An 18,132-nucleotide genomic window follows, 5' to 3' on the forward strand; every position below is an offset into this window, starting at 1 on the left:
AAACAAAGATATGAAATGTTAAAAAAATTATATAAACAAATAAAATACAAAATTGAGCAAACGAATAAAAAATTGTTCAAAAACCAATATGCAGAAATAGAAGAATACCAGAAAAGACATGATAGTTTTAACACACACAAAATATTTAAAGAATTAACTCACAATAATGGAAAAAAAACGTAAATACTGAAAGATACAAATATGAAAAACTACTGTTAAAAACTAACGAAAAATTAAAGAGACACACAGAATACATCAATGAGTAGTTCAAAAAAAATATAACAGATGAGATGAAGGTAGAAGTAGAAGATGTTATGGTTTTACAGATAATAAAAGAGAAATTTAAAAACAGCGAAAATGGCAAAATTTTGTGTCCAGAACAAATCCCAGTAGAAAACCTAAAATGGATAATAAAAAAACCTTTGACATTATAGTAGATTTATTTAACACAATATACAAAACAGGACATATACCAAAACAATGGATACTCTCGACCTTTTGCGCTATCCGTTAAAGCTTAAAAATCAAACGGTAAAAAATGCAATGAATCCAGAATATCATTATTAAGTCATGTTCTGAAATTATTTTTAAAAATAATACATGGTCGTATAAATAAAAAACTGGAAGAAGAAATACATTATAGTTAGCTAAGGTTCAGATACGTACTAGAGACCAGAGAGGCGTTAGTTGCTTTTAAAGATGCGTGGATATAAATGTGGATATGCATGTTCGTTACGTTGATTTTAAAACAGCACTTAACTAAGTTAGACATGAAAAATTAGTTTAAATTTAAAAGATAAAAAACATCGACAAAAGGTACTTAAAAATAATAACAAACCTTTACTAGAATCACAGAACACAACTTTTAATAGATAACAAATTATTACAGATATTTACAAAATTTGTCCAATATTCAAATTATTCATATTTTATTCATAACTAGTTTTAACAATTTATAATAATTGTGCTGTGTCGTGAACATACGTTATTATTGCACTGGACGTATGTTCTTTTCACTTTGTTATCTTTGTTCCTTGGATACCCGTAGCACCTTACCCTTTTTGGCTGCTCTTCGTTAGGTTGAATGTGGTCCTCTAGGATTTCGTTGATCCCAATAGTATCCAATACAGTCTTTATATTATCTTTTCTCTTTTAAGTTAGTCTAGATCATATATCAGGATCTCTATTTCTGTTTCTTATATTTTACAATATTTTAAAAAGAGGGTCATAATTTTAATTGAGATTAATTTGTTTAAGCAACAATCAGTGTTCAGTTTCATTTCTTTGGATACCTCAAGGTCTTCTAAAAGTTTCATAAGTCTAATATTTTTATTTGGGATGTTATGTAAAATTTTACTGTTTTTCGTGGGAGAAACGGAATAATTATTAAATTTAATGTGATGTCCAGAGTTTGATTTATCTGTGTTATTAAGATGTTCCTTCATTATATGAGCAAGGTTTCTCATTGTTCTACCCACATAATTCCTGTTGCAATCACCACAATACAATTTGTATATACCACTTTCGTTTTGTTTATCAATTTTGTCCTTAGTTTGGCTAAAAATTGACTTAAGTTACTGATTTTACTTCAAAGTGCTCTTGATATTTTTTTGGAAATTGTCCCTAAATAAGATAAGTATTTATAAATGGATGTAGTGTTGGGTTTATTTTTTATATTAAAAACTTGGTTAAGTCTCTTTTTAAGTATTGACTTTCTAATGACCTTATCTACAATAGAAGCAGCAAAACCATTGTTTTTGGCTATTTGTTTAATAATAATTGTAACTACTATATCATAGTTTTCTTGTGACATAGGGATGTTAAGAAGTCTATAAACATAACACTGAATAGCTGCCATCTTATGTTGAAGAGGATAATTCGATAATGGTATTATATGATCAGTTCGGGTACGTAATGAAAATTAATTCTTGACAATATGTTTATGTTGTGTGATTCTAAAGGTGGGTCTTCTATAAAGGCTTAAATATCATCTACATATCTATACCATAAAATTATTTTTAATTGGGAATAAACAAGAGGGTTGAATCAACCCAATGTGGCTGTTTCAATAACTTAAAATTAATCTCAAAATTTTATTTTCATCAATCCCTTGTTGCTAAGACTATATGGTCATCCAAAAATTCATATAGTTAAGGTTCCAATAAGACCTGTAGTTAGTTTTGTTAATAATCCACTATCTAATTGGGTACACTCCCAAATACACTGTCGCCAAAACTTAAGATTTAACTTCCAAAATTTCTTAAAATACTCTTCCAAATAAATTTACTATGGTCTAACGAGAAAATTTATAGACAACCAGATGGTTTAGCCATGGGACATCCACTTATTCCCCGACTTTCAGATCTTTTTCTTGACTCTCTTGAAAATACTTTTGTTTATTCCCAACCACAAATACTCTTATGGTATAGAGATATAAATGATATTTTAGTTTTTATAGAAGATCTACCTTCAGAATAACACAACATCTTGTCATTAATTAATAATTTACATCCTGCAATTAATTTTACTTTAGAGTTAATACTTTAGAGGAAATAACATAATCAACTTTTTAGATTTAACCATTAAAAAAAATTCTTTTGCTTTTTCTTTTCCTGCATTAGAGTTTTCAATTACTAGAAAACCTACGTAAACTGATTATATGGTACCAACATAATCGAATCATCCTTTTCAACGTAAGATGACAGCTATTCAGTGATGTCTGTAGATTTCTTAACATTTCTATGTCACAATAAAACTATGAGAAAGATATCGCATTTATTAAACCTTTAAGAAGACCTTGAGATATCTAAAGAAATGAAACTGAAACTTGATTGTTGGTTAAACACACAAATCAATCTCAATTACAATTATAAATCTCTTTTTAAACTATCTATTGTTGGAGACTTTAGAAGAAGAAAAGTAAACTCATGCAATCTTAAAACTGTTGTTTTTATATATTTATTTTTAAAATTTTCTAAATTTCATTATTAATTTATAACAATTATTTGTAATCAATCATGTGACAAGTTATTCTTCATTGAAACGAGAAAAATTTCCAATGTTCACTTAAAAATCTTTCAATTCAAATTTTAATTCCAATCAAGAGATACAATTTTTTTTTAAAAACACTCAAGTATTATCCTAAGAAACATCACAATCTGGTTTCTTTTTTATATCTAAATAATTTGTTTTAGGGATAACTTGGTCGATTGAACCTACTTTGACCTTCAGTCAATTTTCAACGAAATCATTATGAGGCTATGAAAAGCAATTTTTATTAAAAAACTAAATTTTGGAGAGTCTTTGATACATGTCTTTTTTCATTATGTTTTTCATCCAATTCAACAATTTTTTCAAAGGGCTGGCATTTGATTTTGCTCACTCTATTTACTGCTTTTACTCCAGTAAAAATGGTGGGGTTCTGACACCCTTACCATAACCAAAAATTCTTTTATCGTGTTTTCTATGGGGTTCAGTGTACAGTCTTTGTGTGTTTTTTTCATTGTTTAAAAATAGAAAAGAAAAAATAAAAACAGAAATTTTCTGCTTACCACATGATCTATCCTAGTAGAATACTTTATATTTGACGTAAGTGAATCTTTGTTAAATTAAAATTAGTTATTTTTATCAATGCTCTGTTTTAGCATAGCTCCAAAGATGGCGTTGTATTTAAATCTTCTAGACACTTTAAAAATACTTTTCTAACTTTACTAGGTGAAAGCCTGGATTATACTTTTTCTGGCAATTTTTTGCAAACATTTCGAATAGATAGCGGATTGATTCCAGTTTATATATCTCTCTTCGTTCTTGCCTGTTATTTATGTCATCAAATCGCATCAAACTCGATATTTCAGAGAAACGAGTTCGAGGAATTACTGCTGAGTATATGGGCTCCGAAACAAAAATCTTCATGTTACAGTTTCTTTACTGGTTCGCGGTTACTTTTCAGAGCTCCAGCATAGATAAGTAAACCTATGACCGTGTAAATTTCTGTTTCATGTACATTTTTCCACGCCAAACTATTTTTAATATTACGGTTTTATATTTCTAAACTACCCCTTTTCTTTGTTTAAGTAAGTATTTCTTTATCAATTTCAAGCGTATTGAAAAGCTTGAAGAGGTCTGCCATGCTTGACGGCAATATTGATGGAGCGGATCCATTTCATATAAAGAGCTCCTATATCATAAAATGGTCTCTTCATTCTCGGTCACAGTCGCTAATTCTTTAATTTAATACTAATACTTACATGGGTAAGTGATACATAAGGACGGCTTAACACCGAGTATTAGACGACACATGGCTTTCATTAGCCTTTTACTGATATGCAAATTTCTACTAATTGTGACTGGCCATTTCTCAGCTTCTGGTGGGATAATAATAGATCATTATTAAATAAAAAGAACGGGGTAGAAGGGCGAATCCAGAAAATTCTACGTGTCGAAACAAGCATTATACCTAAAATGTATAGTAAATCATCTTTACTAGGTTTATTTGATAAAGATTTTTGAAAGATAATATTAAAAACTGTTTAGTACTTGATGGTGGCTATCATTATTTGCATTTTAGCATGTAGACTATAGAAAATACTGTTGTATTTTTTATATAGACATAAAACTATTTTTATCTATCTTTAAAATTTATTTCTCAACACTGTTTATTTTTGAAAATTTTATTTTAGCTTACCTGAACAAGAAGATTTTTCTGTTATCATCGTGACATACCTAACGTCTGTATTGAAAAATATTTCAAATTCATTTCCAAAAGCAAAAATCGTCAAATTAGCAGCGTTGGTCATTTCTGTTTTTGATAAAGTAAGTTTTAAATCTGAAACTTTTTGTGGTGAGTCATTATTTTGTATTGTTTATTATTTTAGGTAAAAAACTCTTTTAGTGGTTTTCAAAACAAGCATTACATATTTACTCCACATGATGTGATTAACTGGTGTCAAGGAATGCTTAATTACAGAAATAGCGCTAATATGGCTACAGAAGATTTTGTGATTGAGGTAAGACAAAAAAATGAGCCAAAGATGTGATGATTGATTTCGAACCACAGTATCTGATTATTACAAAATAGTGCTCATATAAAGGCAAATCGCACTTACTCGACTATAAGCAATTGAAGAATAAATGTTGCTTGGTATATGTTTTCTGTATAGATTCTAGTCTATGGACTGGAGTCGCGGATCTTGACATAAACAAGCACTAACAAAATAATAGCAGAATGAAGAGAGTAAAGCTTCCAAAATTATTTTTAAGTAGTGTATTAACATCATTATTCTATTCTCCTATAAAAATTTATAATCTAAGTAATACTATAACATTTTTCTGATGCAAGGTTTAATATTTTGTTTTACCAACGCATTAAAAAAATACCAATATTAGCTCCTGCGATAATTTACAATATTTTACAATACTAACCATGATTTTGTTCCAGATCCTTAAATATGAAGCTAAAGATATATTCGTGAATAAATTGGTAAATGAGGAGGACAGAAATTTGTTCAACAAAATACTAAATGACACGTTTAATTCAACTTGGGGTTCATCGTCTTCTAGCACCCCAATAAACTATTTTTATGTACCAGTGGACAATCAAACACAAAGTTTAAAACAACCAGAACTAACTAAACTAACTGTCGAAGATTGGAAGCAAATGGTTGAAAGTGGAATACAACAATATGGTATAAATAATAAATAAACTTCTAATATTTACCTTCTAAAGAATGCTTAATAGGTCTTTAACAGACAAGTATATTATTGGGGGCGATTATAATTGTGTAAACGTAAAGATTGTTTATTAATCCTCATTTTATTAGACGGGTTTGCTGAATATCTCTTCGGTCAAATGTGGGCAAGTAAATACTTCATTAGCATAACTATAAATAATACACACGTTTATGACAGAATTGGCACGTCCAAGTATATATTTGCAGCAGTTTACAGAACAGAAAAGAATAAAATAAAAATGATACAGTGATAGTCACCTTACTCTTTCGTGTTCGTAAAACTGTAGTTTCTGACTCCAGTATTAAACTACTGTGCCCAATGTTAGTTAGTTGCCTGTTCATAAATCGTCAAGTGCATCTATGCATTTAATTTGGACAGGCTAGTAGATGTTTCATGATGTGTATTACCCTGCAATCACAATTATCGTCATTTTTGTCCTGCATGCCCATTTAATAAGGTTTGTCTTGGTCGGTGCTATGCCAGTTCTTAAGTGGTTCAACATGTGCCACGTCCATTAGACGCTTAAAATCCAGCTTTATTAAATTTATGTTTGTAGATAACAGGCTTGTATTTCGTTTATAAGGACGCTAAGAAATCGCTTTGTTAATTTTATTCTGTCAGGATACGGTTTGTTGCCAAAAAAGGGACTGGCGTGTGAAGAAAGTTTGTTTGGATCTTCCGATGAATTTGTCAGCCATTCTATGGGAGTCAAGTCCAAGAGGCCTTCTAGAGTTTATCCAGAGGTGTTGATATCATGCAGCCAATAATAAGTCCACACGTTTTATTCAGACTCTCGTTAATTTTTTTGAAATATTTTGATCTTTTCCATAACGACCATGATCTGATCTTAGTACTGTAGTTTAATTAAAAGGTTTTTACGCGCATCCATCTTCTTTTGGTTTTTTACAATGAAACATAAATGCTAATGTCACTTCGGTTAAGTCGGTTTTTGGGTGTGCTGTAGCGTGGTATTATTACAGGTGATGTTGGGTTTAAATTTAAGTTACCTTTTGACCTGTCGAAGCTGAAAGTGAAAAGTGCAGAAGAGTTTTAGTTAGATTTATTTCTCACGAACTTTTTTTAACTAAATCGGACATCCAATTTAGAGCACCTTCTAATTTTTGTTTTTCTTCTTGTTCTACAAAACCTTGGGCTGTGATATTTAAATCGTCTGCGTATATGAAGTTTTTATTAAAAGTTGGCATTGGTTTATTATTAGTGTATAGGTAGAAAAATATAGGTATTAGTCCGCTACCCTTCTTCTTTTGCTTCTTCTTTAGTGCCATATCCTGTCCGGATGTTGATCAAGGCTGTCATGAATTTGTTGACTGCTCTGCCACGTGATACGACGGCGTTCCGCTCCTCTCCTGCCAAATACTTTACCCTGCATAACGTGTTGAAGACTTTGATATTTTTCTTCGTTCCGCATTACGTGGCCGAGGTACTCAACCTTACATTGTTTTACCAAATTAAGCACTTCTTTTTCTTTTGTCATGCGCTGTAGGACCTTAACGTTGGTGACATGGTCCACACAGGATGTTTTTAGTAACCCCTTAAAAATCCACATCTCGAAGGTTTCAATCCGCTTTTCTGGGGCTTGCGTCAGTGTCCAGGCTTCAACTCCATATAGTAACACTGGAAGAATGTAGCACCTCACTATCCGCACCTTGGTTCCTAAGCTAAGATCACTGCAACACAGCAAGGACCTCAACTTGATAAATGTAGACCGTGCCATTTCAATTCTGGATCTAATCTATTGAGCGTAGTCCCATTGTAAGTTAAGGGTAGTTCCGAGGTAAGTGAATCTGTTGACTCTTTGGATCTCTTCGCTACCTGCCATTAGTGCCCCGGGATTTAAATTTGCACGGCTGGCAACCATGAATTTAGTTGTTTTAATATTGGGGTTCAGTCCGTATGTTACGCTCACAGTTTTTTCTCGTTCTAGTAAGGCTTGTAGATCATTTAGGCTGGTTGTTAGTAAGACAGTGCCATCGGCGAAGCGGATATTATTGATGTATTCACCGTTCACTCGGATTTCCATCTCTAGGTTTTTGAGGGCTTTAGTAACAATTTGCTTAGAGTATATACTAAAAAGAGTCGGCGAGAGTACACAGCTTTGTCTTACTCCTCGTATGATCTTCACTTGGTCGGTCAGCTGGTTCTTGGTCTTGACTTGAGCACGCTGGTTCCAGTATTAATTTATGATAATCCGAATGTCCTTCTCATCCAATCCTACTTTTTGTAGGACGGCGACCATCTTCTGGTGCTGACAATAGTCAAATGCCTTGGCGTAGTCAATAAAACAAATAAAGACATCACAACTGACATCGAGGTATTTCTAAAGTAGGACTTGTAAGGTGAAAAGTAATCCAGGTGTACCCATGGAATTGCAGAATCCAAATTGCATTTAACCGACATTTTCTTCGCATTTCTTGTAAATACTGGCATGCACGATTTTAAGAAAATTCTTAAGTGCATGACTCATAAGGCTGATAGTTCTAAAATCTTCGCACGTTTTTGCAGATCGGTTTTTTGGTAGTGTTACAAATGTTGATAATAGCCATTTCTATGGGATTTTACCTGAATCATATATGGCGTTAAACAGTTCAGTTAACTCCTTCGTGCACTCCTTCACTTATCACCTTAATAAGTTCAATGGCTATTGACCTGTGGCCTTACCATTCTTAGACTGTTTTAAAGCTGCTTTCACCTCTCCAGTATTGACAGCCCTGTCAGGCAATTTATTGCTGAAAGGTTACCTGGGTAGTCCCAGAAAAGTTCTTCGATGTACATTTTCCAGGTCACCAACTTCTCGTTAACTGTCGTCGCTAGGTTCACGGCTTTGTTTATAAAGAGAAGTGTGTTTCTCCTCTTGTATTTACCAGTGGATTTTCGAATCATTTGGTGGATATTTATATAATCGTGTTTCACTTGGAGCTCTTCGATTAGTTTACATTTTTCTTGCATCCATTTTTCCTTGGCTATTCTTATTTCTTTTTTAATTATTGTTTGGTTGATCTCCTGGTATTTCTTTTCATTAATCTCCTTTGGTTCATCATCTGCAGAATATCATCAGTCATCCATTCTTTATTTTTTACTCCTGTGTTCTTTCCCAGATGTTATTCTCCCGCATTTATCATGACGTCTGTGATATAACTCCATTTTTGTTCTACACTCTGTTGTTGTTTAGCGGCTTCTAGTTTTTCTCTCATTACATCTCTTACGTTTTGACGAACTACGGGGTCTTATAGAGTATCATAATCCAGGCTCTGTTTAGTTTTACTTTTGATGAGTTTCTTTAGTTTGAGTTCTATCTTACCCACTAATGGGTTGTGGTCCGATGAGACGTCTGCTCGTGGAAAGGTCTTCGCCGAAGTCAAGCTCTTTTTGAAACTTTTGTTACTGAGAATAGAGTCTATCTGGTTTCGGATGATATTGTTGGCTGTATCTGCAGGTGACTTCCACATATAAAGTCGTCTCGCTATCCTAAACCAGTCCATTTGTTTGAGTTCGCCAGCGACATTGTCTCCTCTCAAGACTTACGTAGAATTATCTACTGTGCAGTAGTGATTTCATTACTTGGCAAGTTGGTAGTCCTAAATAATGGCATAGACCTTCTGCAGCAGGTTTCTGTGATTAACAGTGTCGTACAAGACGTTTGGATGGATGAGTATTAGGCTTACTCCTTTTTTTTATTTAAATCCGCTCTCGATGTGCTCCATCAGAGCCCAATTTGGCTGGTACAGGTCCTTACTGGTCTAAATATAACTTATAACCCTTTCTTTACCGGTCGTCAATACCTAGGTAGTACTGCCAGATCCAGATTTTTTAAAAAGTCATGAGTCCCAGTGCCATGTATATATATACGGCATTCTAGAAAATAGATCAAGAGTTATTTTATGAGGAGATAATAAATACTATTGATATGAAAAATTAATTCACCTTGTATATTTTATAATAAGAATAAGTTTGCAAAAAATAAGTTTAAACAAATATCTAGGATTGCGTACATAGTCAAGTACAAGTCAAAAGTTTTTATTACATTTCTTTTGTGTGATATTCTCCGAAGCAAGAAAAAACACATAGACCCACGTCGCATTCATTGCACATATATCTCAAATCTCGCCTCTTTTCTTGGTCACGAATTTTAGAATGTGAACAATGCGTCTTCGAACTTTTTCATTTGGTACCATAGGCGGAAAATGTCGCCCCGTCAGACGCTGATGTTTTGATGTATTCAACGTCCTGGGTATGGTTTTTAGTACATTATAACTGCAACAAAATATTTTCGTAAATAAAATAAATTTATAGTCTCTCACAAAATTACCATTCAAGCAGCTGTCAAGTTACCTTCAATTGGAAATCTGCCAAGGGCAACTGCCCTGAATTTTGCGTAAGGAATAATGCATGACTATTCAGGACACATAGATCAAGAATGTGAAAGAATAGTTTATTGTACCACTTCAATGTTTTTCTCACTCTGTTATGCGTCACTCCGTTATGCGCTTGCGACTGCTGCTTACGTCAAATACAAGCGACAGTTTTATAAGGGAGACGGCACCTTTGCTTCTTTCATTGTCAATATATTCTAAAAAAAACCCTCCATATTTTATATAAATGTATCAGAACTCTTATTGTAATAACACAATTTAAATCTATCACAAAAATATATATTCTAATATTATTCTTGTAACAGTTTAATATTTTACAGAACGAGAGGGTCAAATTTTAGACTTAGTTATAAATGATGAACTTCTGCAGTTAACCGCAAGCATTTTTAAAGAATTAAGCCATTTCAAAGGAAACATACTTCTTGTTGGTAAATCCGGAGTCGGTAGAAAGAGCGCTGTAAAAATTTCAGCGACTTTACAATCTGCAAAGCTTATGGTACCTACTTGCGAACAACAACCTTTGCTGAATAATGACCTAAAACAGGTAGGTAAAATTAGTGTTTTGTATATTTATTCAAATTTTTTTTTTGAAAATCGAAATTATCTGAGTAATTTAGAGTTTTACTTTAATATGTAAATATGACACATATCTAAGGCGCCACGTGTTTGAAGCAATATTGTAAAAAAGTGAATGTTAGAGATAACTTGTGAGCGACTTTAACTTTAACACGGATAGTTTAATCAGAACAGCTGAAGCAAATTATTTTTAGGAAGAAAATTTGCACTAAAATTTAGTGTGTTTTTCAATCAGACCAGCGTGCCAAACTTAATCAGATGCTGAAAGGGTTGCTGGTGTGAGCAAATATTTATAAACGTTAGCGACAAAAGTCTTATACTTACAATTCGTAAAAATTTTTTATTAAAACAAAGATTGGGTAACCAGTTTCGCTATTTACACACTTTTTCAGCATCTTCAGGCCCTGAAGAAACTAAAGAATATCAGTACAAGGAATTGTCTCGATACATTAGATATATGAATAATGGTACTTATTGATTTTTAGAGCATAACTCATGCGTTTAGGGTACTTTAACTAAGCCACTGTAGATAACCTCAGCTGTTTGTTTGAAGAGCTGAATTACAATAATTGTTGCCTATGCGTTCTCTTATATACAGCTTTTAAAATTTTTTAATTTGTGAAATTTGTTAAAATGCTTAAAAATTTTGAAGTGAAAATGGTAGTTTTCTCTTTGGGCAACATATACACGAATACAAACACATATTATCTATAAAATAATTTTACATTGGATAATTTTCGTCGAAACCTTGTACTGATATACTTTAGTTCCTTGAGGGCCTAAAGATGCTCTAAAAGCTTGTAAATAATATAACCGGTCGCCCAATACTTGTTTTAATACATATTATAGCTTGTGAGTGTAAGACTTCTTTCTTTAACATTCTGAATCAAGTGCTTCTTGGATATGTAAAAGATACCAACACCTTGCCTGTTATGCTCATTAATTCCACCAGAAGTAAAATTTGCTGCTTCTTTAATGCGTTTTGTGTGTAATGACTAGCTCTTATCCAAATTGCATATTTTTAATGATGTGATAATAATAAGTCTTTAATATTTTGTGAGTCTTACCTTGAAGATCCTCCCATAGATATTGCCTAGAGTACTTAGTAGTAAACTCGGTCTTTATGTGTGCTGTTTCTGTGCGCTGGTGGGGTTTTTTTCTGGTTTAGGGATTATGATTATGCTAGCTATTTTTTAGGAGGTAGAAAAATATTCCATTTGAAGAGCATTGATAATTTTATATATATATATATATATATATATATATATATATATATATATATATATATATATATAAATATATATATATATATACAACCAATAGTAACGTACTGCAGTGTGACATGGACAATGACAAAAAATGAACAAAATTTACTGGAGAGATGGGAAAGGAAAATCCTGAGGAAGATATATGGAGGAATAATAAGGGACGGTTTATGGATAAGAAGATCAAATGATGAGTTAAAGAAATTATATAATCAACCTAACATAATAGGAGTCATAAAGGCACAGAGACTAAGATGGCGAGGTCACCTAGAAAGGATACCGAACACGAGGACTCCAAAAAGGGTACTAGAAATACACTATAACTTTAAAAAAGAGAAAAGGAAGGCCAAAAAATAGATGGAATCAGGAGGTAGAAAAAGATGTGGAAGAAATTGGACTAGAAGGCCAGAAAAGAAAAATGAATAACAAGAAGGAATGGAGAAAAATCACATATCGAGCCAGAGAAGATCTCAGTACATAAAGGAAAGCGAAAATGAAGAAAGAACAAACTTTTTAAGCCATGGGCATCTAAGGCCTTTAGTGCTATGGTATATATATATATATATATATATAAGAAAAAAGAAGTACTTGTGACTCGTTTGGAAAAAATATATAAATGTTTTGGATGGGTTGGAGTCAATAAAAGGGGCTATTGGTTAACTATTTATTATCTCGAGCTTTTAATTGTGTTTACAATTATTATCAAGAGCTGCTAAAAAAGACAAAATATCTTACAAAGTTAAACTAGAAAGAAAAAAATTTTTTATTAACTCATCAAATAAAATTAGTTTGGTTAATAAAATTGCTGCAAATACATTTCAAAAAGAATTAATACAAAAATGTTCTTATCTAATAAATGCTTCCCTGAAATTTTAATATAATTTTGAAAACATTTTCTTAACACAAAAACAATTGAATTTATACATAATTTAAAGTAGCGACCAATTACAAATAAGCCTCAATGTCATAAGTGCCAACTTAAAATTTTTACTTTTGACAATTATATTGCCAAAAATAAAATTTTGTTTAAAAATTCTTTTTTGTTTAGTAACGAAAAAGAAGAAGATTTATTTACCATTGATAGATGTCTGAAAAAATGTAACAGTTATATGGAAAATTAAATCAAAATGTGATATTTTTCAAGTTTCATATATAAATTATAAAGAAATAATATAATTATAAATTTTGCTTAGATTTTGAATTTCTGATCTTTTGTTTAAATTATTATCACTTTTGCTAATACAAACCATTTCCAAAGTCCGTTTCCAAGTCCTTTTGAATTAATTACTTTCACTACATAAAATTTTAATGTTATCAAAATCCATAATATGGTCTTTATCGATTACATGCTCTGCCAAAGCACAAGATGGTTTTTTAATTCTGCAATCACTTTTCTGAGAAATAATGCTATTTGAAAGATTTCTTCCGGTCTCACCAACATACTGAGCTTCACACTGAGTACAAATAATGCTGTATACTACATTCGTTTTTTCAAATTTGTCTATAGGATATTTAGATTTGGAATATAAAGATGAAATAGTTTTGATGTTCTTTGTTGCTATTTTTATATTGTCAATAACCTTTAGTGTTTGTATTAATTTAGGTGTTAATGATGGTATAAAAGGTAGTGATTGATAATAGATGTTCTGATTGTTAGATACAATGTTTTGAGATTTAGCAAAAAATGGTGTTAAGTTATTTAAATTAACAATATTAAAAAAAGCATCCTATGTAGCATATCTGGAGGATAAGAGTTTTCAATTAAAATATAACAATTGAAGATCTTCATGTAGATTACCTGGATGAGAAAGCTTTAAAACACGTTCTTTTAATCCTGTTATAAGGTTTATTTTCATCTTATTTGGATGATGAGTGTAATAGCTTATAAATCTATTACTACATATGGCTCCAACCCATCCAAAACATTAATATATTTTTTCCAAACGAGTCACAAGTACTTCTTTTTTCTTACTCTTATATATATATATATATATATATATATATATAATAACCTTTGAACGACCCATCAGAAACGGTGGGTGCCAATGGGTGACAACATAACTATCTCCGGAAGTTGCGAGCCGATGTAGAACAATAAAAACAATGGGTACCAATATAAAATGATGATAAAATGATGTAGTGGTTGATGTTGGCTTCACAGGATAACTTGCTGATGATGTAGTTATTAGTTATTGGCTTTAGATACTTCCATCTTGAGATGGCCAGCGGGTTCTACTTATCAGGAGATAATATCCCGTGGTCGACCATGTGCTGTTGAATTATAAAATTTTATTTAACAGGAGAAACAGGAAAAATTAGGCAAAAAACCGAGGAAAAGATAACTAAAATGAATTTTGAACTGAAGCATGCCTTTTATAGGTAAAGGATTTTTTCCTTTCTTCAGAATCAAAGTGTGACAAGGCAGAGCAGAGTTGTCAATTTTCCTTATGATAAAATAACTGTATGATTTTTATATTTAAGATGGGTGCCACTGATATTTATAGCAGAAATTATAACACAACTGTTTAATACTAATTAATACATCAGGCTATTTATTATAGGTTAAATGTGTATATCTTTCAATTATTTATGTGAACTAAGAAATAAAATAGAATAAGCATAAAACCACCTATATTTTATGAACAGAATTTCTACAGCCGTCATCATCTAACTATTGTTAATTTTTTTGGATATTGTCTAGTAACTTTTCTCGGAGAAAAATTCCCTTGGATGAACATAGATCGCTGTTTTTTAATTGTAGCCTTATTATTGAAGATTTTCATTATTTTTAGAATTACCCTGGAAATGATTTTGTTGAAATTCTGATCTGTTCAGGATATTATAGCTTTTATTATCGCTGTATTTTTGATCATTATCTAAACTAGAGATCCATTGTTCTGATTACCTTCGACCGACTAATTTATCTTTCTTTCGTAGTTACTGTTGCTAGCTAGGGTGTGACTTTTTCACCATAACCCATTTTTTTCTCTCTTGTTTTCGCTTCTCTGGCTACCAAAAATTGACTCACACTCTCAAAATCTTTATAATTTTATAGGGTGTCAGGATCTTCAAGTCTTGTAATTTAGATATTGGGTACTCAAATATATATGTATCGCATACTTTACTTGCAGCATTCCTAGGATTTCAAATAAATATCTCTGCTAAAAATCTGGTGAGATGATATCTCCGCCGGTCATTTTAACTTCAGGGTTCTACTTCTTCTTAGGGTGCCTGTCCGTTCCAAACGTTGGCGATCATTCTAGCTATGATGACTTTGTTGGTTGCTATACGAAATAGCTGTGTTGAGGTCTTTCTATACCATGCTCTCAGGTTAGCAAGCCAGGATATTCTTATTCGTCCTGGGACCCCTTTTCCTTAAATTTTACCTTGCAAAATGCATTTAAGTAGCTCGTATCTGTCTTGGTTTCTTAGTATAAGTCCCAAGTGCAGCTTACGGCTCTTCATGATGTTGACAAAATCCGCAGTTGTGTTCATCCTCCGCAGTACTTTTTCATTGGTGACTTTGTCTGTTCATGATATCTTCAGGACCCTTCTGTATGACTATAGCTCAAAAGCCTGAAGTTTTGATAGAGTTTTCGCCTTCAATGTCCACGTTTTTACTCCGTACAGAAGCACTGAGTACATATAACATTTAAGGAGCCTTATTTTTGTTTCTAGGGTGAGGTCATGGCTCTTGATCACAGAACTCATAGTCAAGAATGTACTTATTGCCTTTCCAATGCGACATTTAATCTCTTGGGTATTGTCCCACGACTCATTAATTATAGTTCCCAAGTAGACACGTTCAATTCTCATTTGGTTCACATAAAGTTTGCTTTAGGGTAAAATTAATAAAATTATTATTTTGCAAGCAACAGTGTATGATAAAAGAAATATAAAAAGACGAATATCCTAGATAATGAAATTTAAATTTTAATACCCTTCACAAGACTTTTTTCAAGCAGAAACAATTAAAATTATCATTGCCACAATTGAACACTACTAAAATTTAACCTAAAACTAATTTCCATTTTAAAGCTATATAAACTTTATTTTTTATCAAAAAAATTAGATATCAGAATGTATGGTAGATTATATTTTTCTAAAACTTACTTGGACCTGAGTAAAAATTTATCTCATTATAGAAAGGTCCTAGATAAATTAAAAATATCAAAGTTTTTTGATATAGACAAAAACTCTAATGGTACTTCGTATTTTTATAGGCTATGCAATACTCTGGTCTCGATGGTGAAGAAACATACCTGCTAATAGAAGACTATATTCTAAATGAACAGAACAACATAAATCTTTTCAATTTTCTGATATGTTCAGGAGAGGTATTTGTATATTTTTGGAATTAAACAAATATCAATACAAATTATTTTACAGGTTCCTGGTCTCTACGCATCAACTGAATTAGAATCTCTAGTTAAAGGTTTAAAAGAAGATTCAGATAGAGACAATTTTGATGGAAATTTAACTCAGTATTACGCTGAAAGTAAGGATTGGTATATTTTAGTTCATATTAATAAGATTTAGTTAAAAAATTTAACAGTATATTTTTTATACCTTACTTAAAATTAGGTAAAACAATGAGAATAAAACTTACCCACAATCAATTTATTCTAAGGATGATAGTAAAATAAATTGATTTTTAGTAAGTCTTATTCATATTTTTTTTTTTTATTTAAAGGCAGCCGCATCAACAATATTGGTTATTAGAGAATGAATTTAATACAAACAATAATGATTACAAATAACAACTAAATAACATACTTATATGTGGTTCAATATGTTACAGTCTTTTAAAAATTTTACAATATTTTCACTGGTACACTCACTAAAAATGTCCCTTATAACTGATGGAATTTTATGAGTTAGTCTTTCAGCACTATATTTGGGACACTCCGTTAATACGTGTTTCACTGTTAACGGCACGTCACAACTCGTACATTTTGGTTGAGGTTCCTTCTTCATGAGATATTCATGGGTGAGTTTGCTGTGTCCTAATCGGAGCCTGGTTAATACAACCAGAAGGAAACGGCTAGGGGCGTTGTTAGTCCATCGTCCAAAATTTGGTTTAATTTCTTTAAACTTTGAGGATTTTTCTTCCCAATATTTAGTCCAATTACATATCAGCTTTTGTTTAAAGTACGGATTGAGATCTTTTGCTAATGGTTTTATTATCGGTCTGATATTTGGGGAATTTGCTATTTCCCGAGCATTTTTATCCGCTAGTTCGTTTCCTTTAATGCCTATATGTGATGGAACCCACACGAAGACTAATGTTTTGTTTTTCAGCTGCTGCATCTTGTTTTTAATTAATTTAGCTATCGGGTTGCAAGTGTACATTTTTGACAGTATATGAAGGGAATTGATTGAGTCAGTAATAATAAGGAATTTATCTGGTTTGACTGTTTGTATGTGAATTAGAGCTCTGTATATTGCATACAATTCTCCAGTTATCACAGTGGATTTTGTGGGCAATTTGAAACTTTTTATTATGTCTCTTATAACAAATGATGATCCTACACCAGAAGTTGTTTTAGATGCATCTGTGTAAACTTGGGTATATTCAGGGAAAGAAGAAAGTATTCTATTATAATTGCTTATAAATATTTGTGGATTAGTTTTAGATTTATAATATGATGATAGTTCTAAATTTAAAGTAGGCAAAGGTATTAACCAGGGAGGTGGCGTGTTTACGTTTGCTGAATGTGTTGAGGGAAAGTTAAAAATTTCAATAGAGTTTAAAATGTTTTTGATCCTTAAGTGAAATGGTAAATGTGTTTTTATATTGATATTTGATAACGATGACTGAGTAAGAAAATGGTTGTCAGGTTGTAGTGATGATTGTTTTGAAGCGTAAGATAGACTAAGTAATTTCCGTCGTTCATGTAATGATGGCTCTCCAAGTTCCCACTCGAGGCTTGCAACAGGAGTTGTTCTATAAGCTCCAGAGATTATGCGTAATGCATTGTTGTGTATAATGTCTAAGATTTTTAAATTTGACTTCGACGCTGAAGAATATGCAATGCATCCGTAGTCCAATTTTGATCGAATTAGGCTTCTATACAACAGTAATAATGTATCTCCGTCAGCACTCCATTGTTTGTTTGCTAAACATTTAAGAAGATTTATAAAATTTTGACATGATATCGCCAATTGTT

General features: G+C 31.8%; 1 protein-coding gene across 1 annotated transcript in view; it reads left to right on the plus strand.

Annotated features, from left to right (window-relative positions):
• The window catches only part of btv (dynein cytoplasmic heavy chain beethoven), a 344,345-nt gene that overhangs the window by 226,453 nt on the left and 99,760 nt on the right, over window positions 1-18,132 (plus strand). The window contains exons 38-43 of the mRNA XM_072524490.1: window positions 4,680-4,812; window positions 4,875-5,006; window positions 5,438-5,684; window positions 10,442-10,665; window positions 16,186-16,299; window positions 16,352-16,470. Of these exons, the coding sequence (XP_072380591.1) occupies window positions 4,680-4,812; window positions 4,875-5,006; window positions 5,438-5,684; window positions 10,442-10,665; window positions 16,186-16,299; window positions 16,352-16,470 (969 nt within the window). The remainder of the gene's footprint in view (window positions 1-4,679; window positions 4,813-4,874; window positions 5,007-5,437; window positions 5,685-10,441; window positions 10,666-16,185; window positions 16,300-16,351; window positions 16,471-18,132) is intronic.

This window comes from Diabrotica undecimpunctata, chromosome 3 (genome assembly GCF_040954645.1).
Source record: "Diabrotica undecimpunctata isolate CICGRU chromosome 3, icDiaUnde3, whole genome shotgun sequence".
In the NCBI taxonomy this organism is placed as follows: domain Eukaryota; kingdom Metazoa; phylum Arthropoda; class Insecta; order Coleoptera; family Chrysomelidae; genus Diabrotica; species Diabrotica undecimpunctata.